Below are 27,040 nucleotides of genomic sequence, written 5' to 3'. Positions count from 1 at the left end.
TTCAAACTTGCTTATATAACAGTAAAAACATTAAAATCATAATTTTTTTCAGCATATTGAAAGGGTGTGTGTTCTACTTTTTTATGTACAATGATTTATATTTAGAAATTAGGAATGATTTTATAGCAGAGTATTGGGGAATGATTTGGGTAAATTTGCAGGAAATGAGCTTCAGATTTGCTTACGATCTTTAAAAAAAAAAAAGTGAATTACCTCTTTCACAGGAAAAAAATCAATTATTTCTTATTCATTTTATCAAGGATGTCATTGTAACTTATTTTGAGGTAAGTTGATGTGTTACACTGAGAGGAAATGTGGATGACAGAGTGATTTCTTACAGGAAAGGTCATATGCAAATTGATTGTACTTTGATCTACTTTCTGTTTTTTACATTTCAGACCCTGAAAGTAAATAGATTTATTTAGCTGTAATAACAAATTTTTGTTTTTGCAAATATATTAACACAAATTGTAAATTTACAGGTATACACAATGATTGACCACTAGTCCACATATTTTAATGTTCTTGGTTAATTATATCACCATGAGCTGTAAATTAATCTTGTTAGCGTCAGAACATTCCTTTATGTTTGAATGCTTTTTAAATAAGAGGCTTATTTAAACCTTTGTCTGATTGTAGTTTCAGACATAATTTTCTTCACGTCTGTCGGGATGTTTTAGACTATTTAACTTTTACCAGATCAAGTAAACCGTCATAGGTACATTGTGAAGAGGTTGAAAGTTATGTGATAAAGCACATAAAAACTAGGGAGAACACTAGGTTTGTGTATTGAGACAAATTTCTGATTGTTAGTAAAGATGCTTATAGAGAAGTAAATCGATATAAATTAACCAAATTGTCTGGGAAGGCTTCAAATTAAAAAGATGCATAAATATTTTGTTGAATGTTTGTTACAAAACATAAGTGCTTTGTAGCATTTAATGTGTAATTATCCTAATATCGTTTAAGAATCAATGTCATAAATTACATGTATTTTAAACTGAGAAATTTTATCAGATTGTGAATTTAATAGGGCTTTAACAAATAAATAAAATTTAATAGTGGCCATGTAAATCCATAAAGTTATCGAACTACTTAATTTAATTATTTATAACTAACTGCTTAAACTTAAAAATTATCTCTACCTATTAAAGCGAGTTATTGAATTTCATTAACCCTTAATATGGTTACAAGATAACTGTGTCAGAGTCCAACTAACTTTCAAAACTTACCAATCGTGCTTACATGAGGCCTTTCAGGTTTCTTCCAATCAGCAAGTCCTCTCTGTAGGCAATCAACAACGGTAACAACATCCAGTCTTTCGTTATGAATCATGTTGATTATGATTTTACTTCTCGTTTTAACCTATGCCGCTTGACATAAAATCTACCTGCTATTTACTAAACCTCTAGAGACTGAGCAACTGTGTGACAAAATAAGGCATTTAAAAACATAAAGCTAACTTTTAGTAAAACGTAAATAAAATGTCACTTATCTTTTCAAATATTTCCAACTATTATGAGTGTAAAATGTTTAATGCTACTTGATAAATTTTGTAAAGTTTATCTTATTCTCAAACTTATCAATAATTATGTTAATTCATGTTTAATAATAATGCATCCTACTTAACGGATCTGTTTTATTTTTAGAATGGTATTACCAGTGTAGGATTTATGTATAAGCTATACACAAGTTGTTGCCCCCAAAAAAATAAAACATAGTATAACAGACTCATAAATGGTCCCATATCTCAAATAGCTCAGGCCCTTATCAAGTCTAAATCTGGCTCTGGTTATCACAGTAGTGAAGTTCAGGCATAGATAATAATTTTGATTTCATTAAATTCCCATTTGCTCATAGGTCCTTAATTTTTTTCATTAATGGTCCTTAAAAGTACTTAATTTCCGTGTGCAGAAATGTGTACGAACCCTGTAATGCCTGTAGCAATATCGAGAGTCGCTCAACACTTGCTAATTTGATAGGGTTTGTAGCGGTTCTTATAAAATATAAAGGCCCTTATAGGTGCTTACTTTTTCTTTAAAGCCCTTATTTTTTTGTTTTTAGTGCTTATTTTTTGCTCTTTTTTTTTTTTTTTTTTTTTTTTTTTTTGTAATGAACACACTCTTTTTCCCGGTACCAAAGCCAAAACTAAATAAACAACAACTTTCCTATGGAAAAACAACTTTCCTTCTATGGAATGTCAGATGGTGAATCTTACTCCCGGAAATAGCTTTTCCCCTTTCTCTGCATTAACATAACCTTTGGTGTGCACAAAGAGTACAGACAGGTGCCCGTCGTTCTATTGGTCAAAGAATTGCGAAAGCAGTAGAAAATTCCGGTATATTCGACATTTTTTTTCCTCCCACCCAAATACTACACACGTTTGAATTTCTATCAAGATCTTAATAATTTGCATTCTCGTTCCGCTTGGTCAGTTCACATTCGTGTTTATTATGATCGTTATGCTTATGTTATGAGCATATGTATGAATGTTTATAATAACATAGTTGCAGTAACTGCTGAAGTATAGAAAACTTTCAAAATGGTTGTGTTTTAACACAGAAATCCTTTCTAAGGAATAATATTCGGAATGGCTTAAATAAAGGGAAAGTTATCAAATAGTCAAAATAATTTTTTTTTTTGGCCAATACATTATACAGTACAAAGATTGGGAAGTTCTCCCCTTTCTTCGCAAAATCTCGAATATTGAAACTGTAACAGTTTGCTGCAAAACAACCGAAGGATTTTTTTTTTTTTTTGTCTCTTTCCAATCTGGATTGAATAGGACTAAAAGTTCTGCAGTCTACCAACCCAAGCGAAGAATGATTCTATTCCGGAAATTTAACGCCGTCTGTTGAAAATTAGAATGACAAACACCCCAGTTATTTAGTTCTTTATTCTCCCAATACCGGCAGCTGTTGATTCCGATCGCATAATATCACGTAAGGAAGAATTACGGCACACCTATTGCGCAATAACGCTTGTGGTATTTTGCAGAGATAATTAATTTTGATGTTCTGTACGAGATTTGTCTATGAACACTTAAAACGAGTTTTACTGTGCTTGCTAAGCAGAATATTTTTCAGTTCCATTGGTTTATTTTTGTATGATGTGCATATCGAAATGTCAAAAGCATTTATTTAGCGGAAAAATTTAAAGAGCGGCTACAGCCCCCCCCCCCCCCCCCGCTCTTCTTTTTCAAGTTACGCTCGACTTGTTCAAATATTCGCCAATTTCCAAGTATGCGGGTTAGTTAAGCTTTACTTTAACTTTACTTTTACTGTTTAAGGATGACTGCATGAAGCAAATTTCTGTCTTCTGATTTCAGAAATGTTCCTCTTTTTTACTTAAATTACTTTGTGTGCAATATCTGTTAAAGGAAAACTGATATACAATGAAAATTTAGAATATGTTCAGAATTTAGATTTAAATTATTTAAATATCAATATGAGTGGAAAAATAAATTGTATTTATTATTAGGTTCTTAGTGAGTACAATAAATATGCCTTATTATTATTTATTTTCTCTATTTTGAACTGAAATTTCATCATTAAATCTTGTAATATACAGTAGAAGTCCGATAATCCGGGACCGGCTCGGTGCCGGACTACCGAAAATTCCGGTCTATCGGGCGGTAATTATAAGAACAATTAGGTTAATAATTAAACTAAAAATACAGTATGCAAATACATACAACAAAGTTTATTTTACATTTCATATAATGTATGTACATGTACTGTAAAACATTTTCACTTAGATTTAAAAAAGTCACGAATGTCTTTTTGTTTCCTTGACTTTTGGCGTTTAGTATAAAATTTATTTCTAATGATATGGAAATCAATAATTTCTGAAGCACTGTAGCTATTACTAGCCTCGGCAAAAGAGATAAACTTATTTAGTTATTCTGCAGCTTCTGCCCAGCTGATTTTTTCCTTTTCTTCCGTTTCGGCATCTGAGTCATTTTCTTCAAGATTTTGAGTAGGCTGAGGGTTTATTACAATGTTGATAATGTCCTCATCGGTTAGTTCTTCAGGCTTATTCTCGTCGATTAAAAGCCACTCCTCTACCTCATCTTCAGGCAGGTTTTTCAAGGGATTGTCAGTACTTCTAACGACAACCAAAACTTTGGTCAGAGCGTCTTGATAGTTTTCTTCCTCATCAGCCTGTAGAGTTAGGTCAGATGCAGGGTTTGCAGCTGGCCAAAGTTTTCTCCACGATTTTTGGAGTGTTGTATTTTTTACCTGGTTCCAAGACTGTGCAATAGCATAGACGGCATCTTTTACTGTAAACTTTTTTTGAAAATCAGTCACGTCACAGTCGGCATTTAACAGGCCTTGAATAAAAGACCTTCTATAAAAGCATTTAAAATTTTGAATAACCCCTTGGTTCATGGGTTGAATCAAAGATGTTACGTTAGGTGGGAGCAGAGTAGCAACAATATTTCCAGAAACTAACTCATCTACTGGCGGATGGGCTTTGCAATTGTGCAAAAGAAGGATGGCTTTAGTATCTTCTGGTAGACCAAGGCTTTTGAAGGATTCCTTGACCTCAGGCACAAAGTGGTGAAAAAACCAGTCTTTAAAGAGGGTGGCAGTTATCCACGCATTTGATTGAGCATCGTATTGGACAAGCAAGTGTGTAACATTCTTAAAAGCCCTGGGTTTTGCAGATTTACCTATCACAAAAGGGGTCACTCGGTGGTTTCCAGACGCATTAGCACATAGCAAAACGGTTAATCTGTCTTTGTTTTTTTTAAAACCCTTGGCTGCTTTTTCTCCTCCCCCAGCTAGTGTAGATGTTGGTAAACATCGCCACAATAGCCCTGTTTCATCAGCATTGTAAATCTGTTCAGGTGTTAAATCATTATCAGCCACGATTTTCTCAAACTCGTCTTTGTATTTTTCTGCAGAGTTTTGGTTTGCTGAAAGGAGTTACATCAAGTCTTCGAATTCCATGCCGAAACTTAAAAAAGTTTCTGAGCCAACCATCAGAATAATTACATTCACTTTCAGCAACTCCTAAATCTTGGCCAAATTTCTTTGCCTTTTCAACAATCATTGGACCTGTTACCGGCTTTCCTTCAGAACGTACTGCACTAAACCATTTGAACAATACACTATCTAGCTGTTCCAGTTTTGGTATTTTTAATGTTTGTCTAGAAGCCAATTTTTCAGTTGTTACTGATTGAGAAGCAAACTTCATTAGTTCATCTTTTTGTTTTTTAATGTCATAAATAGTTGATGAGCCAATATTAAACTCATTCATTAAAACATTTCTATTCTCGCCTTTCTCTAGCCGTTTGATGATTTCTAGAGTCTGATTGAGAGTCAGTGTTACGTGTTTTCGTTTCTTTCCTTTTGAACTCGAAGGCTTAGGTTTTGAAAACATGGTCACTGTACAGTTAGAACGAAAACCACTTTTTTTATAAACAGTTTCAAAAGTTACGTTTACTGTGATGTGAAAGGACACAAAAAAATGGCGAAGACGCTTCGTGATTGATTAATGGAGCTGCACTGCACCTGAATTTGTTGTGACAGCTGAGACTAGCCAGCCGCTAATTGTTTCTGAACAATACCGAGCGCTTCCGGATGATCTCGGAACTACCCCGAAAACTTCCGAATAGCTCTCGAGCGGTTTTATTTGCTTTAAAAAGACACACTTTTGGAGAAAACCAAAATTTTAACAATTTTCCGGAGCGATGCCGGACTATCGGGCATTCCGGGCTGTTGGATGCCGAACTAATGGACTTCTACTGTAGTTTAGTCCTGCATAGTTGTTTTTTTCCTCTCATTGTAACTAGTTCTGTAAATTGAACTGTTATTTAAAATTTAAAAAAAAAAAGTAATTATTTTCCATGGTTGAGGTAATGCTTATTCTCTCCTAATATGCATTTCTCATATTTTAAATTACAATTTTTAAGGTTATGCAGTTGTGTATAATGTAATTAGACAGGTGCTAATTTTTTTCTTAAAATGTGCTTGAAAAGTGCTTATAGGTGCTTATTTTTTTAACGAAAACTTGGCTATGAACCCTGTTTGAGAGAGTTGGAATTCTTGAACCTAGTGCACAGGAGTTCTTTTGTGCTAGTGAATTTGACTTGCATGTAAAGACCCAGGATTGAATCCCCGGGTATAATCTTCGCAAAACTCAAGAACTGCTGCACTTCTCAGTGGTGCTAATAGATGGCACACAAGCAAACAACATACCAAGAGAAGCATACCACCATGTGGTTGCTGCATACCAATCTTCAGTTAGTGTGTTGTTCGTGTCATTGATATAAACTGTGGCTTGAAACGTTTTTTTTTATTAGTTAAAAAATCAGTTTACCAAAGCAGCCAGTGCTTAGCTTATAGGGACCTTTAAAGTATGCTGTTACACAGCAGCTAAATTTTATTATTTAAATAAGGCAGTACCAAAATTTAAAAAATCTGCATTTGGATAGCATTTATGTATTGTTATAAATTGTAAGAAATTTATACAGTAAGTATTCTTTTTTAGTGCTATCAGTGTGGAAAACCTGGACACGTATCTCGTGAATGCCCTGGAGCTGATAGGGAAAGGGATGATCGTAAATGTTACACATGTGGTGATACTGGCCACATTAGTCGTGACTGCCCTGAGGGTGGAAATTCTGCTGAAGTTGATGATACAGTTTGCTATCGGTATGTATATCAGTAGCTCCTTCACTTAATATATTAAAAAATTTCTTTAAACTGTATTTTTTCTCTATTAACATTTTGGTCCTTTTAAGGCTGATAGTTTGGTTTCTTGACTCTTCTATTGTTTTGAAATATATTTTATGATCTGATTAATTTTGTAATTTAATGTTATGAAAGGAAAAATAAGATTTTATAACATGTGATTTATATATCAAATTTTTAAACATTTTAACCATAAAAGTGAGTTTTTTTTGGGGGGGGAGGTAATTTTTAGGTTAATGTTTGAGTGTTTATTTTATGTGAATTAGTGCTTTGAAGACAGTATACATTTTGTGCAGTGAATTTTTATTGTCTTTCAGACTGTTGCATGTACTTTTAAAGTGTATAAAATTGTTAAACATTAACTGAATATGCATGCAGTAATATTTGCCGTTTAAAAATAAGTATGAATTAATAATGGTTACTTTTCCTCTTTGGTTACTTTTTAAGATTGTAACATATGCATTGGAAAAAATAATTTTTGATGTAATTTATGTGGTGGTGCAACTTTTTTTTTTATTTTTTCCCAATATCCATATATAACACTGAGTGGGCCATTGTCTGCATTCCTTAACTTTGGCTTTTGCTAAATAACAACATATTCTTTAACTCTTTTGCTACATTATTAAGTAAGGAGCTATGTGAGAATAAGTTATTTGCACTTTTTGGTTTGGGTGAAAAGCAGGTACTTGGCTGTTTGGATAGGGGTTGGCTTGTAGCGAAAGAGTTGAATTGAGCTGTGAACCTCTGCATTTTGCTTATTTTCTATTTGTGCTTTCTAATTAAAATTGCTTACTCTACTAATATTGATTCTTTTCACTTATATACTTTCTTGTGCTTAAATCATTTGCTTTTTATTACTAATAAAATGTGATTTATACTACTTCTTTTCTAAATGTTTGTAATAATAGCAGTGCAAGGTTCCCCTAAAAATACTGTTTCTCAAACTTAATATTTATTTCCACAAAAGCATAAAATATGTTATTTATAGTATTATTATTAATGTGCAACATTTATACAAAATGTAAATTAGTGCCTTATCGCAGGTTGAGGCCTATACTATATGCATTTGAGTTCATTTCATATGATTTTCATATAGGAACGTTCGGAATTCTGGGGTGGGGAAATGAAAATTTAAATGATTAGATCTGTGATTAAGTACAGTTTTAGCATAGCTTCTTCAGGTTAGTTTTGAAGGAAAAAATCATAGAAAAGTAAGCTGTAACTTTTGGGAGGGTTGTGCCACATCTGAATTTTTATACAAATCAGTTTTAATTAGTATTTTTTTTTTTTTTTTTTTTTTTTTTTTTTTTTTTTTTTTTTTGCTGCTAAGTATAGCCCTGTATCTGTTCTAGTGGATTATACTGAAACTGGAGAATGTTAAACCTTCATTCTGTTGCAGTATTTTGTTTCAAAATGAAAGTGGAAATCATGCAGATGAAGGCTGGCTTTTAACTGCATCAGCTGATGGGTGTTCTTGACGTGACTGAATAATTTTATTTAATTTTTTTTGGTAATTTGGTGATATATATCCTATTGTTTAATATTTCTCTTGAAGTTTGGCTAGCATTGAGGAAAACATTTTCTTATTTCAAATGACAAGGAAAATTTTAAGACAAGTTTTTAAATGATTTCTGACGACTGCTTGAGTGTTCCTCTCATAAGGTACCAAAAATTGGAACAGCTGAACTGCAAATTTTGTTTTTGCGATTTTTTTGTTGAAAGTTGTAGTAACATAATTTTCCCATTTAACAGCGTTTCCTGTGAGTGCGCCATCCCACAAGATCGGTTTGTTCACTGAGGTGCCCATTGTAAAAGGGTTAAAGTAGTTAAAATAACATGAAAGTAAATGAATAATTTGAGTGAAGGGCATTTTAAGGAATACTGCTTAAAGCAAGAATTGATTAAACTATGCTAGATTCATAATAATTATGAACTTTGTAACATTGCTAGTCAGTACACAGTCCATTTGGTATTCAACAATTAAAGTGAAGGTTTAACTTCAGTGGAACTGATTCCACAAAATTGATCTGCATCAGAGTTGTCTGAAGAAGTCCATTGTAGAACGAGGGCTTACAGTGTAAATAGTTAGTGGGAACCTTGTACATGCATTTTTCTTAATTACTGTTGACTGTCACTTTTTCTTACTGTTCATGTTAATATTTTTATCTGTCTTAATAAAGTCTAACTTAAAATTTGTAAAGATATTTGCAAGCACATCCTTAAATTTCAAATTTAAATTACCTGTTCTCTACGCAGGTGCAATGAAAGAGGGCACATTGCTCGTAACTGCCGCTCGAGCCGACCTAGTAAGTGCTACCATTGTGGAGAGGTTGGCCACATTGCTCGTGAGTGTGAAATGAAGGCATAAGCCTCCCACCTGCCCACGTTGCAGCCTCTGGTGTCTTTGAGAAATTGGTCCACACAATTTGGTGAGAGTGGGGAAATAAGCTGCTCCTGTGTTTATCTTGACGGCCTAGTTTTGGCTTGTAAGCCTTTCCCTGCAGATGTCTTTGATTCAAGTATGTGCCGTCATATATCTGGAGAGCAGAAAGCATTGCTTTTTGGGTTCAGAAAGAATGCACTCAGATCCAGAACTAGACAGAATGATGTACTTTTTCTTGTTTAGGTATCCTCTGGTCTCTGCCTGCATTATAGATGGTTAATTACATCATCATTTTGTTAAAAGGACTGTTTTGTGGAATAAATTCAAGGTTGTCATCGTGGGGAGGGATAGCATTCTGTTTAAACGATTTTGCTTTATTATGTTTTTTTTTTCTTTGAGTTTGACAATTGTATAAACTGTCAATTTTTAGCTCTTAAAATTACACTAAGTGTGAAACTGGGCATGATGACTGCACACTTTATGTAGGTAATGATTTTATGGGATGCTGTCCATCTTATGTTTTCACACTGTTATAGAGAGTGCATCTCAGCTTTCATTATATCTGTAGGTGTTATATATTGATTGATAAGATGGTATTATTCAGACTTAATGAATTGAGCCTTATTTTTGTATTGTTGACTATACATATTGTCTCAAAATTATGCACTTGTTACTTAAAAACTGCCTTTCACATGTATATAAATCAACTTCAAGCAAAATGTTACTGCTTTTTAAATAAATGTTTTCTTTTGACCATTTATGATAGAATTGTCTTTAATAAGGATCATTATATGGAGCAAATGATCGTAAATTATGCCCAATTATAATTGTATTTTTATTTTTATTTCTTCATTGTTTTTCAGATAAAATGAAAATCTTGGTGGTGCTTACCATGAATATGCATGCTACTCTTGTCTGGTGACAATTTATAAAATTAAACTTAGTTTATCTTTCAACTCTTATGCTTAGTGTCTCAGAAAACATCCATGGGGTGTATTTTTAATTGTATTTTTTAATAATAGGTAAAAAGTAAATCACAAAATTTTGGATTATATAGTTTTTTCTTAACTTTTTTTAAATGCACACATATGAAAAACCACAGATTTCAGTTTGAAAGTGATAAGCCTTTTGTGGCTCTGCCAGTCATCTGTTCCTTTAGCTCTGGTAAGAGAACCGGAGGTATTCCATATTGTAACTTCATAAGTGGTAAAATATGAGCAGTTTTGTACCAAAGTCTCAAGCTTGGTGCTTGTTTTAACAAATGCTACTGGGAAGTGAAGAGTACAGTTGTTTTGATAGTGGGGAATTTTATACTTGTAAATGAAGATCTTTGCAGTGTTTAGGAAATTATAAAGTCTCTGTTGTCATACTAATGAATTAATTTCTGTAAATTTGCATGATGAGCTGTTACTTTTGATGGGAAGAAAATATTTTTTTCATGAAGGGTGTACATGTCAACACATTATTCTCTCATCTGAATGGTAAACAAGCATCTGTTGTGCTTGTTGCTGAATTTTTTATTCATAAAATGCCTTATAGGTTTAGTGGTGTTTGATTAATACTGAAATATATGCCCTGTTTATCACGAGAGCATTGATCTAAAATAATGAATTAATATTTAATCAAATTGTTGAGAAGCTTTGTGGGTATTTTAGTGAAGTTTTTTATATATAATCATGAATTGAGTGATGACAAATTATGTAATCCATATGTTGTAATCATATTTGTGAAAGGTAATTTTAATGAATTTTTTGCATGTATAATACTCAAACTCCATATACAACAGAGTACTTATATTTGTTAAAGTTCTCTGTTGAAATGAATTGTAGAGTTGAAGCAATGTTAGGTATTTAATTCATACATCAGACATTAGTATTGTGCAACTTGGATTTTGTTCATTATTATGTGCCATGATCATGGAAAATAATAAAAAAAATTGTAAGTCATGTTTTGTTTATTTATTTCTCTTATTGAGTAGCTTTGAATATTCTGATGATCAAGTGTCAAAATAAAATCGGTATTTTCATTTCAAGTTAACAAACATGCAAACACCGTATGAAGGTTAACAATTTACCTCTATTTAGTAAAAAAGATAAAAATACTGAATGTAGAAATAATTCTTATAAGTTAACCTTTTGAGGCTGGGGCTTTGGTAGCAGTAAAAGCTATCAAAGGATGGGGAATCTTGAACCGAATGTTTCCCCCCTTTAAAAAAACACCTCCTGTTTGCAACAAAGATTCTTGTGTGTAGTTTAATGGATTCTCAGAGGGGTGCGTCTATGTCGCAAAAAGAAGGCATTTGAAAGAGATAGTGGTTAAAACCCCAGGGACGTCGAATTTGACATTACACCCCACTTTTCAGCCTGGAAAATGGGAAAAGACATGGCCACTAAAGTGGACAACCCCGTATTTTCAAAGAGAGGACTCTATGGCCACTATAATGGCCATCCCGTCTTCAAAAGGTTAAATTGAGAAAGATTAAAAAGTATTAAGGTTAAAGAACATCCATTATGAATAAAAAAAAAAAATTATCCTTTGCTAGACCTAGGCATAACTGCCATTAGTCTGACGGGCAGCCCAATACAGTTCGGAAACATTAAAAAGTGTACAGTAATTTTTGACATCATTTAGCCATTGTCACATCAGTAAGTCTATAAATGTCTAAATGGTCACTGCACATGTCATCAGTATCACATTAGGGGCAAGATGGAGAGAGTGATTAACAAAATCTGTACAAGTGTCATGAAGTAGTCATGTCCAGTTTTTCATCTAAAGTTAATGACACCAACAGGTCTAAATTGTTCAGCAGGAGTAGGATTATTCATTAAGGAACTCCACATCTGGCTCCAGTAATTCCTCTTAGCACTATGATTACATACAGATGCATTGGGTTGAGAAAGGATAGATCCAGCCTTGGCCCAGAATGTCAGCAAACTCATTACCCATGATTCTACAATGTCTTCGGATCTGCTGCACAGTAACATTGGGACTAGATCACAAGCTGACAATTTAGAACAGGCCCATTGGTTGGAAGTATGACATGAAGAAATTGCTTTAATAGTGAATTAATAAATACCACAATGTTCAGATCATCTCTTACTCATTTCAGTCAGACATTTGGACAGCATCACAGTTGGTACAATTTAAAGCAACAGCCCATCTTAAGTTAAAGTGTGGAGAGTGAAGCTTTGCACCAGCATTATAATTAGCAGGAATAGCAGAACCATTGGTGTACGGATGCAACTGGTGCATTGTTGGGAATCTTTTCAATAGTGGCCAAAGCAGCCATCCTTAATTCTATGTCGGTAGAATATTTTACAGGCCCTTAGAACAGTTTAAATTTTAATTTGCCTAGTTCAAATGTCTTAGAAACACACCAGTCTCAGGCTGTCTGTTAGAAGAAATCATATTAAAAAATCATTTCATTTGTGATATGTAAAAAGGTAGGTTAGGATTTTAACTTATGTTCTGAATCGTCGAGAAATTATCCGGGACTTACTTTCCTTCAGCGAGTCCTGTGATGATTCTCAGGATGTTATTTTGAGTAGTTTCGACTCTGTTCTGTATTGACTCAGAAGCAGATATGAGAAGCTCACTACCATATTCGACAGCAGGCCCAATATAAGATTTATAAGTAGTACAGAGGAGATGTTGGGTGGTACCCCCACTATACACGGTAAGCCTTTTAACCCTTAACTTCCCACTGTTGCATTTCTGCAACATATGATTTATTTTAACAGACTCAATATTTTTTAAAATTACCTACAAATCACATATCTGAGAAAAAACGATTACTGCAACGAAATACATGCTTTGTCACTAGACAGCAGCACATTTTTTCCAGAAATCACAACAATTATAAAAATCTCTGATGCCGCAAGAGCTGTGTTTTTGCTATAAAAAGACTCCATTATATTTTATGCTTCCTCTTGTTTATTGATGAAAAAAATTAGAGGTAAAAAATTTAAACATTTTATGTTCATTTGAAAGTAATTTTGATTTTCTAATGGAAAAAGTTTGAAAGAAATTTGATTTTAATTATATGTTGCAGGTCTGCAACATTGGTCTTTGGTTACCATTTTGACATAGCCAAAAAGCGTATACTAACCCAAGACGAAATTGCTAGATATATGAATAATTTGGACAAATTAAGTGATTTAAGTGAGAATGGTCTTTAATATTCTGTTGATGATGTTAATTTTTTACCTGATTGTGTGTCATCTAATGATTATTCGGATAGCGACTGTGAAAATAAAATTTCACAAAATACAGTTCAGAATATAAAAAAAACTGATCATGATGATAAATTTGATAGAAATATTTCGGTCAGTGTGTACGTGTGTGTGATTATAGCAAAGCCTCGAGAGCTATCTGCCTACGAGAAGGGATGCCTTCGTGGAGGATTTTCTAAGGGAACTGGCTTGTATAAAAGTTACACATGGGGAAAACCACAAAAACAACCATGCAGCCAGCCCCGTTTGCGGGATTCGAACCTCGGACCGAACTACCAGTGTTCAGCGACTTTACCGCTCGGCCGCTGGTATATTTCAGTCAGCGAACCTTTTTTAAATTTAACTGTTAAGAATAATAAAACATTGTCAAAGAATATTTTATGGAAAAATCAAAACATTTCATTGATTGAAGAAATAAAATTCCATGAAGATGACACTCTCCCAAGAGAAATTATGGATTTGTACACTACGTACCAATTTTTTAAATATTTATGGACGGAAGAAATCATAAGTAACATTTATGAACACAGCAAACAATATGCTTATTCAAAAGAATCCAAGTAATCCTTGGACTATATCAGAGAATGAAATAAATCAATATTTGGGTATTTGCATTTATGCATCTCTAGTTCACCTGCGAAAAGCATACTGGTCAGAAGAGCTTGGATTTGATCGAATTAAAGAAACAATGTCTTTTAAAAAATTTGAAACTATTAGATAGTATCTCCATTTTAATGATAATGATGAACATCTACCAAGAGATCATCTTAACCATGATAGGCTATATAGAATTAGATTCAGGCCAAGAAAATAATGAAAAGTATAGGCTGAAGTGTGAACCAGATTTAGGTGCTAGTGCAAATGTCGTAATATGATTAGCAAGAATTATACGTCGTAATAAAAATTACACTCTACTTTGATAATTATTATACTTCTATTTCACTTTTAGCATATTTATCTAAAGAAGGGAGGAACCGAATTCCTAATTCCAAAATTCCTACTGAAAACGTTTTCAATAAAATGGAACGAGGACATTCAATGGAATTTGTTGAGAATTATAATGATGTAGAAATCTCTGTGACAGTATGGAAAGACAATAAAACTAATAATGGCCTCAACATTTGTTGGTGAAAAGCCACTTCGAAAAGTATACAGACATGACAAGAAAACTAAAGATCATGTAGAAATTATTAGGCCTCATGCCATTGAAGAATATAACAAACATATGGGAAGTGTTGACTTACTCGGTAGTATAATAGCTCAACACAAAATATTAATGAGAAGCAAGAAATGGTATATGAGAATTTTTCTTTCATTTGTTAGATCTAGTTATCGTAAATGCATGGTTACTATACAAGAATGTGGAAACTGATAAGAAATCTGAAAATAAAAAAAATCTAATGAATTTACAAAAATTCAAATCATAAGTTGCATCATGCTTATGCAAAATGGGGTATGATCGAAATGCTAAAAGAGGAAGACCTAGTAATACTTCAATAGAACAAATGTCTCAGACTAAATGATGCAGAGGGACTGTCCAGTCTGTTCCATGTAAGGACATTCTTAGAGATGTTATAAATCATTGGCCAATATGATGAGAAAAGAATACGGTGCAAGTTTCCAAACTGCAAGAGCTACACTCAAACTGGGTGTGAATAGTGTAAAGTAGGGGACTTTTTACAACAAAAATTAAAGTAAATTTATGAGAAATTCACAATTTTTATATGATTAACATAGTTGCATATAAATGTGAATAAATAAATCTCATATCCCTTGCTTCGTGTTCTGAAAATTTAATTCTAAGAAAATATAAATTTTTAAATCTTGTACTGAGCATTCTTCCTTCGGGTAGAAAAACCAAATGTTTTCTAATTTCATTTATCCCCCTTCTGTTCCTAATTATTAATGTTTGATTTTAGTAAACGTGAACTGAAATTGGAAGTGTATACCAATGTTAACAAATTTGATTTAAGGGAATTCTAAATCATTTAAAAATAAAGGTCAAGTGCTCTCTTTTTTTTTTCCTCATAAGCAGTCTTTTCGAGAATAAATTAACTAATACAGGTCAACATGCATTACAGAGAAATTGTTCTTTAAGAAAGAAAAATTATTTAAAAACAATTTATTAATTACTTCAGGTTTTTGCATAAGAAGTAATTTTGTTTTTCCACGCAGTTAATGTAAGAATCAGCATACTGAGATCAAATCTAACTTGTGAGTAACTGAATTAATTCATAAGACAAGAAATAGACTATATAAATTAAACTCCTTTTATGTTGATACATTCGAGTCATCAGATCTCGGGAATCTTCAGAAAGATTTTAATTTCCAAACATTGGATTTTAGAACTTTGTTCATCACTTGAATCTTTTGAATCCTAAGAAATTTTTTGCGAGTCGTTCAAATTACTTAAAAGTATGTGTTGACTAGTCCCAATAACTCTGGACATAGATAGCATTTTTATAATAAATAGCAGTTCATGCTGTTTGATATAAATGGTTCGTGAAGCACATAGTCTGTCTACTAATCTAACGTTTAACCGTAGCTGTTGAATTTTGAGCTATTTTTCAAATACAAGGCAAATCAAAACTAATGGTACAGAAAAGAAAACGTACCTGTGATTAGTATAATCTATTTATTTCACAAATGCAGATGTATAGTAAGTGAAGAACTCTATATTTCTGTGGACATGCACAGATGTTCAATGTGCTCTGCTTGACAGTTTTGTTCGGGAGTTCTTGCCAAACAGGTATACGTATCCACTTTATTCTATTATCTATTGGACCCATAAAAGCGGTCAAATGACTTACCGCCACGTCTTCAATTTCTAAATTGGATAACTCAGAAGAAAATTTTCAATAAAGATTTCCTTATTTTATTGTTAGCCTAATGTTTACACAACCTGTGTACAGAAAATAATTCTAAAATGGAGTATGTAGACATATAACAGGGTTGCCACACTACCTGGATAAAGTTGGAGAATTAGAAAATTGATTAAAAAATTCAGGAAATATAAATATTTTAGGGAAAGTCTCAAAATTTCATACGGTGATCCCTCCAAAAAACAGTTTTACGCTGACGTTGGAAGTGATCACTTTCTTGGTGAATTGTGTATCACATTAGTGTCATTTGGGCTGCTGGCATAGAACCAATTGTCTTTTAGGAAGGCAAAGCAAGTTTCCAGTAACTCGAGAATCGCATGTGCATGTTGAGCTAAACAAAATACTTATTCTCGTATAAAACAAAAGCGGTTTAATCCTAGTATATGGTACTATGGAAGTGAAAGAATATGTAGTATTTAAGAAGGAAAACTTCGCTGCAACAGGAGTGGCTCTGTTCCAACATAGGGGGAAACAGCTGCTCATGCGCAAAATTTCTATCGTCAAAGGTGACTTTATCAAGAGTTTATAAAATGAATATCGTTTAAAATTTCTTTAAATTTTAAAGGAAAAGAAGATATTTTTTCGTGCAAGTAAATTAATTAACCCGCGAGCACATGCACCGATCCGACGAACACGCGCCGGGTATGTCATACCCGAATAAAAAGTTTGTAATTAAAAATTTGCTGAATAAAATTAATCGTTCTTTAAAAGAAATTAAAATGTAAAACCAAGTTAATACTTCATTTTAGACAAAATATGAAAGAATAAGGAGAGGTAAAATTATTTACTTACAATTTTTTTAACATTGTTTACAAAATGAGGTCACATGTTCTATACATATACTTTTGCTTTAATTTTCACAAATGAATCTAGTCTTTCTATCTTTTTTCTTGGGGCACTCTGTACACCTCTTGTAAATAATTTTAGGTTTTTTGGGGGGAGGTGGTTCATTGTTAACACGTTCATCGGTGGTCAGTGTTTGTCTAGAATCAGGAACTACAGATGCTCGTCTCGTTCATTTTGAACACTTTCTATTAGCTGCATCCCTAAGGTTTTGAGAAAAGTACGTCTGGTACGGTATTCCGTTGGTAGTTCCTTCTTTGATAGTAGAATTATTCTTGCATTAATGGCAGCCACGTTTAACACTGAAAAGAAAATCATCATAAGCCATCAACGTGCTACTCTTGCTGTAGAATACGCAGCTGCCATCTCATCTACAACATCGACTGCTCCTTTTGTCATGTTATAGAATGTAATGATTTCAGGCTTTCCAGTAGATTCATCGTATACGAAGATTTGATCGCCGGAATGCATTGTGAAAAACAGGATCACACTCTTATTTTTTCTCGGCACATAAGATATAAGTGTTGCTTCTTTCTGAAAACCTAAAATTGAAGAATATACTTCTCTTTCCTTTGCCAGAAACTCAGGTGGGATTTCTCTCTTATTTTTACGCATTGTACCTACTATCGTAATTTTCTTCTTTAGGAGATCTTGAGATCACATATACCAATTATCAACTGTTAAATTTCGACCAGAGTTGTATAAGGGCCTTATTAAACGTTTGACAACTTCGCTTGCACCATTTTCAACTTGAAATGGCCCATCTGGTTGTTTATCAGCATAAATTTCCATACTCCAGGTATAAAATACCCTTGCGTCTACAAGAGCAAATATTTTTATGCCATACTTTGCTGGCTTGTTGGGCATATATTGTTTGAAGGAACAAAGACCTCTGAATGATTCCAATTTCTCATCAATGGTCGCATACTCTCCTACAGTATCTGCCTTTTGGCAATTTGTGGCAAAATTTCCGAAAAATTCTCTGATTGGAGCTAATTTATCAACGTCTCTTCTACTGGGACGATCTGTAATGTCATCAAAACGGAGGCATCGTAAAAGAAAGAGGAATTGGTTCACTGACATTGTTTCTCGAAATATGTCCATTCCCGTTCCGTCTGTTGCCCACAAATCTCTTACGTTCACATGGGATGATTTATAAACTCCACATAAATACAGCAATCCAATTAAAGCTTTGATTTCGCATCCCGTTCACGAGTGAAATTTCCACGTACTGAATCAATATAAATATTTGTATTGTCGACTACATGTTTTAACATAGCTCTTGATAAGCAGTGACCAGGAATCTAAAGGTGTTGAGACGTCTTTAGAATACTTCGTATTTCCAGGGAGTTTAGTTATAATATTTTTGGCGCCAATTCTAACATTAGTCCGGAATTTATTTTTGTTCCATTTTACTCCATTTTTTCCAACATAAAACTCACTGCTACATTCCAAAGTTTCATGTTCTGTTTCTGTATCTGAATCACTACTCTCTATGGATGAATCGTGATTACTATTATATTCTTCGTCATCAACATCTTCAGCGTCTTCACTAAATGAATCCTCATCAGAAGAAACTGTTTCAAGAAGATTTCTCAATCTTTTCATCTCTTCATCATAAGGAATATACGGCGCCGTGCTTACAACTCAAGAAACCTATACTAAAAGCTTGAAAACAAGAAGTGCGAAGCGACTCACTGAGAAACGCGAGTACACGCGCGGGTATGACATGCCCGAACAATGCTGTTGCTAAAAAGCCGTTGCACCTGTCACCTCAAGAATTTCCCCCATTTAAGTATGTGACCTTGAACTCAGCTACACCAAGTTTCGTCCTTTTATGAAAGAATGGGTGAGAAATATACAAAAAGAAAAATGCACATGGGTATGACATACCTGTTGTGTGTGCTCGCGGGTTAATGGATTAGTTATTCTGAGCCAAATTAAAAATACGAAAATCAGGGTTTAAATTATTGTGAAAAATCAAAGAAGAAACCTTTGTCAAAGCATGTTACTTCTTAACATGTGGTTCTCAATTTCCTGTACTCATCGCGGAGAGAGAAATTCTATTTGCCAGATGCCACGGCGAATTTTCCCTCCGCTTTCTAGCGGTGTAATAGCATCACGTCTATGGAACATTTCCTTCTTTACATTGAAGTTCTTTGGTTATAATAACCTTCATGTACAGTACACACGGGATTTGGCGATATTATGATAAGCAGTAGTGTCTAACCACACTAGCGAGAGCAGTTTGGCTGAGATGGGTCAGTTTAACTGAAGGGTGTGGGTGAAAATCTTGGGATATTTTTTCCTCACCGAGGTCGGGGTTTATTTAGGACTTTCTTACAATACTGCACTCACCCCTACATCACTGGTGGATATGCCCACTTCCGCCTCAAGCCGGATGTTTACATAAATCTGGAATACATGGTCGGACAGTAACCGGGCAATTTGGTGTTGGCGACAATTTTCAAAATTGTGTCAAGGCCTCGCTGTATACTAGGATTTTACCTTTTAATAAATGCCTTATTTGTCATTTTGGAGTAAAATAAAAAATTAGTAATCAGTAAACTAGACTAACCAGTTAATATAACTATATTCGCTAAAATATCATTGATTATTCTAAATTCAATTGTTAAGTAATTATTTTTATGTTATTCGTATCATTTGATGTTGCTTCTTCCCTCTAAATTTATTTATTATTTGTAAATAATACTTTAGGAAATCTTCTCTGGCATAAATCCTGAAATTCTAGCAGTATGATTACATACCATCACGAAATTTAATGCACATATTTTTTGCTTATGTATGCTGCTAAATAAATATAAAATACCTGAATTTAAAAATATCACTGAATAGATTTCTTTCTTTCATTTATCTGCAAAATGTCTGCAGAAAAGACATTTTCTAATCCAGATTGTGCAGATTCTAATCTCAATCTTCAGTGGAGAAAAGAACTATTATAGTTATAATAGTAATGCTTGGGGATTATATATATAAGTCATATGTAATTGGCAAATTTTTGTGTTTTCTAGTAATACCATAATTAATTTATCTCTTAGCACAGCCAACGGGGATTACGTGGATAGACTAGAATTTTCTTAAAACACACCTGAAAAAGTCAGGGAATTTGATTCTCCTGCCTGAGTGTCAACACTAATATGAGGGTTCTTTAGAAAATAGAAGATGACTTTAAAAAATAAACATATACTAGGCTAAAGTCCAGCAAAGTTATACATTATTGCATTAAATTTGTAGTGATCAGGCAGTGGAACGTACTAGTACAACTTTCTTTTGGCTACTAGACATCCACGAAATAGTATCAGACGTACGTGATGATTGAAAATTAGGTAGACAAAAATTATCAACAGATTAAAGAAGTTTATTGTTGGCCATATTTTGACAGAAACTTTGGAGAAAAGAGACTTTTGTGTTCAGTTGATTCCTCATTGCTTAATGCTGTGTTATGCTGTGAAGATTCGGTGATGAAGGTGAAAGAGTTCTATCTTGAATAACATCAATTGATAAAATGGGAATTAAAAATTTTGATTAGAACTGAAATGGCTGTTAATCTAGTGATTTCCCGCTCGAACCTAAATGTTTCAGCGTGTATGATCGTTGGTGAAATAAATTATTATCTCTACGTAGGATTACCAATGAATTATTATGAAAGATAAAGTTTCATGTAGGAAAGTATTCATTGCAGCATATTACCATCCATGGTTGCAAAAACTATAAAGAAATTTCACAAAAATGACCTACATTGCTTAAAAGTTAGGGAGTAAATTTTGAACGACACCTGCAGAAAGTTGAGACAAGTCTCCTAAGTACGAGGAATAGGGTTCACCTCGCCAAAAATAAAATTCTTACCCAGATTGAAATACCAGACTGCAAGCTGAAAGATTTCTTCAGCAGTTATTGAAGGATTAAAAAAAAGTGGTACCCAGCAATGAATAGTAAATCTTCCAACTGTTGTGAATAAAGGGGATCACACAGGAATGTAGGCAGAAACAGCCTCAAATAAAAGATAAAAAATATTAGAGTATTCCTTTTCAGAGGAACTTAGTGTTTTTTTTTTTTTTTTTTTTTCTATTTTAATGACTATACCTGCTCAAAAAAGAAATGAAAGGAATTTCAGAAATGGAATTATTTGCAGTTTTGTTACTTTGAGGATAAGCCTGGGTGGACAGTTGAAAATCAATCAAATTTTGGCATATATATTTCTTATATTTTACATAAAAATATAAGAAATTAGTGATTAATAAAGGAATGTGCCATTGCATAGTTTCAGTTTCAAATTCCATTTATATTAAAAAAAATTACTATTTATTTAAAAGTTGCATTTCAGAGGGCAAAGGGCCGCTGTTTGGCCATGCCTCATGTATGATGCTGCTGAGCTCCTGTAGTGTTTTAAATTGTACATGTGGTAATATTGTTTATATCAGCAACCAAGAATGCCCCTGACTACTTAATGAAAATACTGCCAAATAAATGAGATCACTTGGTCATTATAAAATGGCATTATTACCACATCTATTCTTTCATACATTCTTTAATGGCCTAATGATATGTTGTATACTTTTTGCACCCTATGGGGCCATCTTTAAGCATGAGGAGAGTGCATAATGTTATAAAATTCACAGAGTGATAGCTAATTGAATTTTTGGACTTTATTAACAAAAAAAGTAAAGAGAACTTACGTACGTCTTATTGTTTACATGAAAACTTTTAGAATGACGAAAACAATAGTGATGCCAGATGCATAAAACAATGATGCAACTGAAACTGCACATAATATTAATTAAATGCTCGATTCTCAACAGCCTCCTTCGAGCATGAAAATAGTCATTGTTCATATAGATTAGTCTTTACTTTAACCCATACGTTTTGGCCACAATCATCTTGACAAGCAAACACACTGCACTGAGTATTTTCAAAGAAGGTCTCTTTTTCGCCATTCGTCGTGGTTTGCATGCTAGGGAAAAGTGGGCAAAATTTACCAATGTGCCCAGATTTATTACAATGAAAACAAGATGCCATTGAAACCTTTCACATCACTGGTCTTACTGAGTCTTTTCATCGTTTTGGCATTATTTGTTGTCAAGAGTTAGGTTTCTTGCCATCCTTCTTCAATTTCTTTCCACTATGTTTTGTACTATAATTAGCATTTGCTGCAAAGGTTTTCGTACTTTTGTTTCGAAGCTTTCGATTTCTTATTTGCAGTCGCATGTTGATCTGTTCGATCAGTTTTTCAGGTGACTTTTATATCTTTGGCATTAAGTTCCACTGTGATTTGAACTGGTTATATTCATCATCAGGAAGAATAGATAAGATTTGCGGTGCTAACAAATTCTGCGGCAACTTTCCTTCGGTGAGCCGAGTGGTAAAGTCGTTGAACACTGGTAGTTCGGTCTGAGGTTCGAATCCGATGAACGGGCTGGCTGCATGGGTGTTTTCGTGGTTTTCCCCGTGTGTAACGTGTATACGAGCCAGTTTCCCTTAGAAAGTCCTCCACGAAGGCATCCCTTCCCTTAGGCAGATAGCCCTAGTGTGCTTCGCCATAATTAAATATACAACTACACCAATCCTTCCACTGCTCAACTCTTGCTCACGTTGAAGATCCACCCACAGTGTACGTAAACATGCGAGTGATTGCATTACACTTTCATCTTTCTCAATGCGAAAAGTGAAAAACTGTTGCAGAAGAGTGTCCAATTCCATGCTTGACACCTTCTCAAAATTACTTAATAACTCATTCAATATCGCTGGTGGAGAATTACCACATGGATCAAATTAAACAAATTCGGTGATACATTTGTACAAATGGTCACAGGAGCTTTAGCATTCACCTTTGCATACGCTTTTGCAGCTTCCTTGTACTTGTGTATCTTTTCATTCGCACCTTCTGCCGGAGCTTTTGGCTGGATAAGGGAATTATCAAAGATGCCCGCACAAATAAAGAGTTTGTTTCAAATTTCCAATCAGTCCAGTTGGATAAACCTTCCAATTTGATACACTGAGCAAAATTTTTAGCTTCCATATTACTTTATCATTAACCAGGAAATATGCAGCAAAAAAAAAAAAAAAAAAAAAGCTGTTGGTACACTGTAGTGTCTAAGTAGTGTACACACTGTTCAGGTGGAAGTGTTGAAATCAAAAACGAAAGTAAAACAAATACATCAACATAGCCATTGTTAATGTATTTGCGCAGTTAAACGTCACTATAACCCACAGCCTGTTATAAAATTAACAGAGTGATGGCTAATTGAATTTTTGGACTTTATTAACAAAAAAAGTAAAGAGAACTTACGTACGTCTTATTGTTTACATGACAACTTTTAGAATGACGAAAATAATAGTGATGCCAGATGCATAAAACAATGATACCACTGAAACTGCACATAATATTAAATGCTCGTTTCTCAACACAATATCCTTCGTTGGTGTGCTGTCTCCAGTGAAGCGTATATGCAAAGCATGAAAGTCATCTTGCAGTATATGGGAACCTGAATAGCAAATATGAGGTTCTGAATAAAAGTTAGCTCAACCAAATTGTATCTGTTACTGACTACACTTCTGGGGAGTTATATAAAATGCAAAAGTGGCTGAATACGTATATTATTTAGCATACATATATAAGCAGAAAGCCTTGTATGTTTTAACCCTTTCCGGCACACTACCTTTTAAAGATAGAATGTCGACAAAAAAAGGTAGGCAGTCTAATCTGGCCTTGGTGTGTGTATTTAATTACGGCAAAGCACACTAGGGCTATCTGCCTAAGGGGAGGGATGCCTTCGTGGAGGACTTTCTAAGGGAAACTGGTTCGTATACACGATACACATGGGGAAAACCACGAAAACACCCATGCAGCCAACCCGTTCACGGGACTCGAACCTCGGACCGAACTACCAGTGTTCAGCGACTTTACCGCTTGGCCGCTGGTGGGCCTAATCTGGCCTTGAGTACACAGGTAAAAATTTTGTAAAGATACCACTTACCGGAGTGCTGAAGCAAGCATTGCTGGGAAGTGCGTAATTTTGCCTAGATGTAGCCAAGAAAATAACAGAGAAATTTCTTTTCAAACGATTCCTTTTATATACTAAAAAAAAATAAATCTGGAAGATTTCTTTGAAGAATGTAGGTCTTTAAAAACTAAACATGGCTAAAATATATACGAACTGGTTTGTGTTGTGCTGCCATCTAGTATAAATAAAAAAGATTCAGAGTAACCTATAAATCCTTTTTCATTCAATTTTTCTGTGTATACAGAGAGAAATTTTTAGGTGTTTTCAGACTGGGCATACCGTGCCGCAAAGTGTTAAAAAAATAAATGTATTGCTTCATGTATGGTATAAAATGTAACGTAACATACATTGGTGATAATCAAATTCATAATAAAGCATCATTAAGTACACGAAAAACACATTTTATTGCTTTATAAATAACAAAAATCTTATTTTTATGACTCATGAATCATCAGCATAAAAATGTAATTAATATTTTACATATAAAATTATTGTGTTGCATGTTGAAATTTCAATTTTTATGCGATTTAAACTTGCCAACTCTCCATTTCTGACCGTTATCCCGATTTACAACATGAATTTCTCTTATTCTTAACATTTATGACTAGCTTGGCTTAATACTTCGTTATTCGCAATTAAAAAAAAAACAAGGTTTTGGGTGTCAAAGAGCACTTGGTTTTCCTCATCAGTGAGAAATTATGACGCGCTTCTGCTTTGTGAGTGAGAGCACATGTGTTCAAATTTTTCCCATAATAATAAAATCAATAAATTTGTTATCTATGTATAGAAACAAATTCTTTAATCAGGGCAAGTAGTATGACTTACTGCATGTACATTTTGATGTTTTTTATCACTTCAGTGAACGACAGTGTAATTGTAGGGTTGTATTTTTTTTATTATTATTATTATTTTTTTATTTACTAGTGCCCATCTCATTAGTCGTGCATTTACTCACATTACCTTTGAGCCAAACTAGGGGATTATGATCGGTCACATGATGAGGAATTTGGTATGCCCATCTAAATAACATTGCAGTTTCTTTACACTGAATATTATTGCAGTGCATTCCTTTTCTGTGGTAGAATATTTTTCTTCAGTTTCTGTAAACTTCTTACTGAGGTATAATTGAATTGGATTATTTAATTATGGCAAAGCACACGAGGGCTATCTGCCTAAAGGGAGGGAGGATTTTCTAAGGGAAACTGGCCCGTATGCACGTTACACATAGGGAAAACCACGTAAACGCCTATGCAGGCAGCCCGTCCGCGGGATTCGGACTGAACTACCAGTGTTCAGCGTCTTTATCGCTCGGCCGCTGGTGGGCCACTGAGGTATAATACTGGATGTTCATCATTTCGTTCTTCTTTCTGAGCTAAAATAACACCCATACCAGAGTTTGAAGCATCTGTTTGCAAAAACCTGATTGCTTTTTGAAATCAGGTGCATGTAGTATAGACTTTTCCTTTAGCTTTTCAGATGCTTTTATGAACTCTTCTGTGCAATTTATTTTCCCTTTCTTTCAGTTAAAAGTGCTGCTATAGATGAGAACATGGGAATGTAATAATTATAATATCCGGCTAATCCTAAAAATGTTCTGACTTGACTTTTTTGTGGATGGCATTGGAAAATCAAGAATAGCTTTTACTTCACTTGGCATTCTTATACCATGACCTACAATATGTCCTAGATATTTTACTCTATCTTGAGCAAATTTACATTTTATAGGTTTAATGGTTGAACCAGTGTTCTTTATTTTTGTCAAAATGGCTTTCAGATGACTTAGATATTCTTCCCAGGTGTTTGAAAAGATTGCCACGTCATCTAAATATGGAACAGCAAAGTGTTCACAACCGTGAGGGATTTCGGCCATCATTTTGCTAAATGAAAATGGTGCGTTTTTAAGTCCGTAGAGGTCTAAATCTGCCAAAACTTGTATCAGAAGTGGCTAATTTTTGGGCATCCGTTATTGCTTCAGTTAACGGTATTTGCCAGTATCCCTTTGTTAAATCCAAAAGAGTTATATATTTTGTCCCTGCTACAGTTTCTACTCGTTCGATATTAGACAAGGGGAAGAATTGTGTTTTAGTCAATTTATTCAATTTCCTACAGGCGATACAAGATCTCTCCCTGCTTCTTTCACTAAAATCATAGAAGTGTAATCTGAATCCTATTTCAATTATTTTATGTTGAAGCATTTTATCAATTTCTGTTTTTAATATAGCTCTTTGGGAAAAATTCTGTATGGTTTACAGTGGATCAGGTGTTTTCTGTCAACTGAATATCTTGCATTATTAAATGAGTTTTTCCAGGCTTATTAGAAAATATTTTTGAAAACTTGAATAGCAGATCTTGAATTGGTTTTTCATTTAGCTTATCATATAAGGAACTGTTTTCTTTAATTTTCTCAATCGAACAATGTTGGTTCAGAGTCAATTGTTAGGAAATTTTCCTCCATATCATCAGTTTAAGATTGATCTTCTGTAATCATAAGGTTAACCGATTCTGCTCCCCTATGATAAGGTTTTAGCATGTTAACATGGTAGACTTGATTAAAGTCTTTTTTTCCTTGGAAACTCGCAACATATTTAGTTTCGGATAATTATTTTTCAACCTTTCCTTTCAACTGCTAGTCTGTTTGGTTTACTCATTGATACAACTAATTCTAAATCTCCTTCAGAGAACTCTCTTTTGATAGCTTTACGATCGTATCACACTTTTTTTTTTTTTTTTTTTTTTTTTTTTTTGCATTTCCAGCATTTTATCTGTAGCATTTATCTCTTTGCATCTTTTTAACCGAGTTATCAGTTTGAAAACGTATTCAACAACATTATTTCCTTCGTCTTCAGGATTCATCCATTGTTCATATAATAATGTTACAGGTGTTCTAAGATGTTGGCCATATACTAATTCTGCAAGTGTAAATCCCGTACTCTCATGTGTTATTGTTCTTAAAGCAAATAGAGCTGCAGAAACTTGC

The 27,040-nt window shown here is 33.8% G+C and overlaps 1 protein-coding gene across 2 annotated transcripts in view; it reads left to right on the top strand.

The window, feature by feature from the left end:
* The window catches only part of LOC118191573 (uncharacterized), a 46,754-nt gene extending 35,724 nt beyond the window's left edge, over positions 1-11,030 (top strand). The window contains exons 4-5 of one of the 2 annotated variants that reach the window (XM_035362392.2): positions 6,499-6,662; positions 9,948-11,030. In XM_035362392.2, the coding sequence (XP_035218283.1) occupies positions 6,499-6,662; positions 9,948-9,951 (168 nt within the window). In that variant the 3' untranslated portion in view covers positions 9,952-11,030. Of the gene's footprint in view, positions 1-6,498; positions 6,663-8,957 lie in introns of both variants that reach the window. The other variant, XM_035362383.2, reaches the window with a different exon arrangement.
* The last annotated feature ends 16,010 nt before the right edge of the window (positions 11,031-27,040 follow it).

This window comes from Stegodyphus dumicola, chromosome X2 (assembly GCF_044657685.1).
Source record: "Stegodyphus dumicola isolate Sdum_Otavi_A_Nest chromosome X2, ASM4465768v1".
NCBI lineage: Eukaryota > Metazoa > Arthropoda > Arachnida > Araneae > Eresidae > Stegodyphus > Stegodyphus dumicola.
Note: the sequence above shows the minus strand (reverse complement) of the source record. Positions and strands in the feature narration are given on the sequence as shown.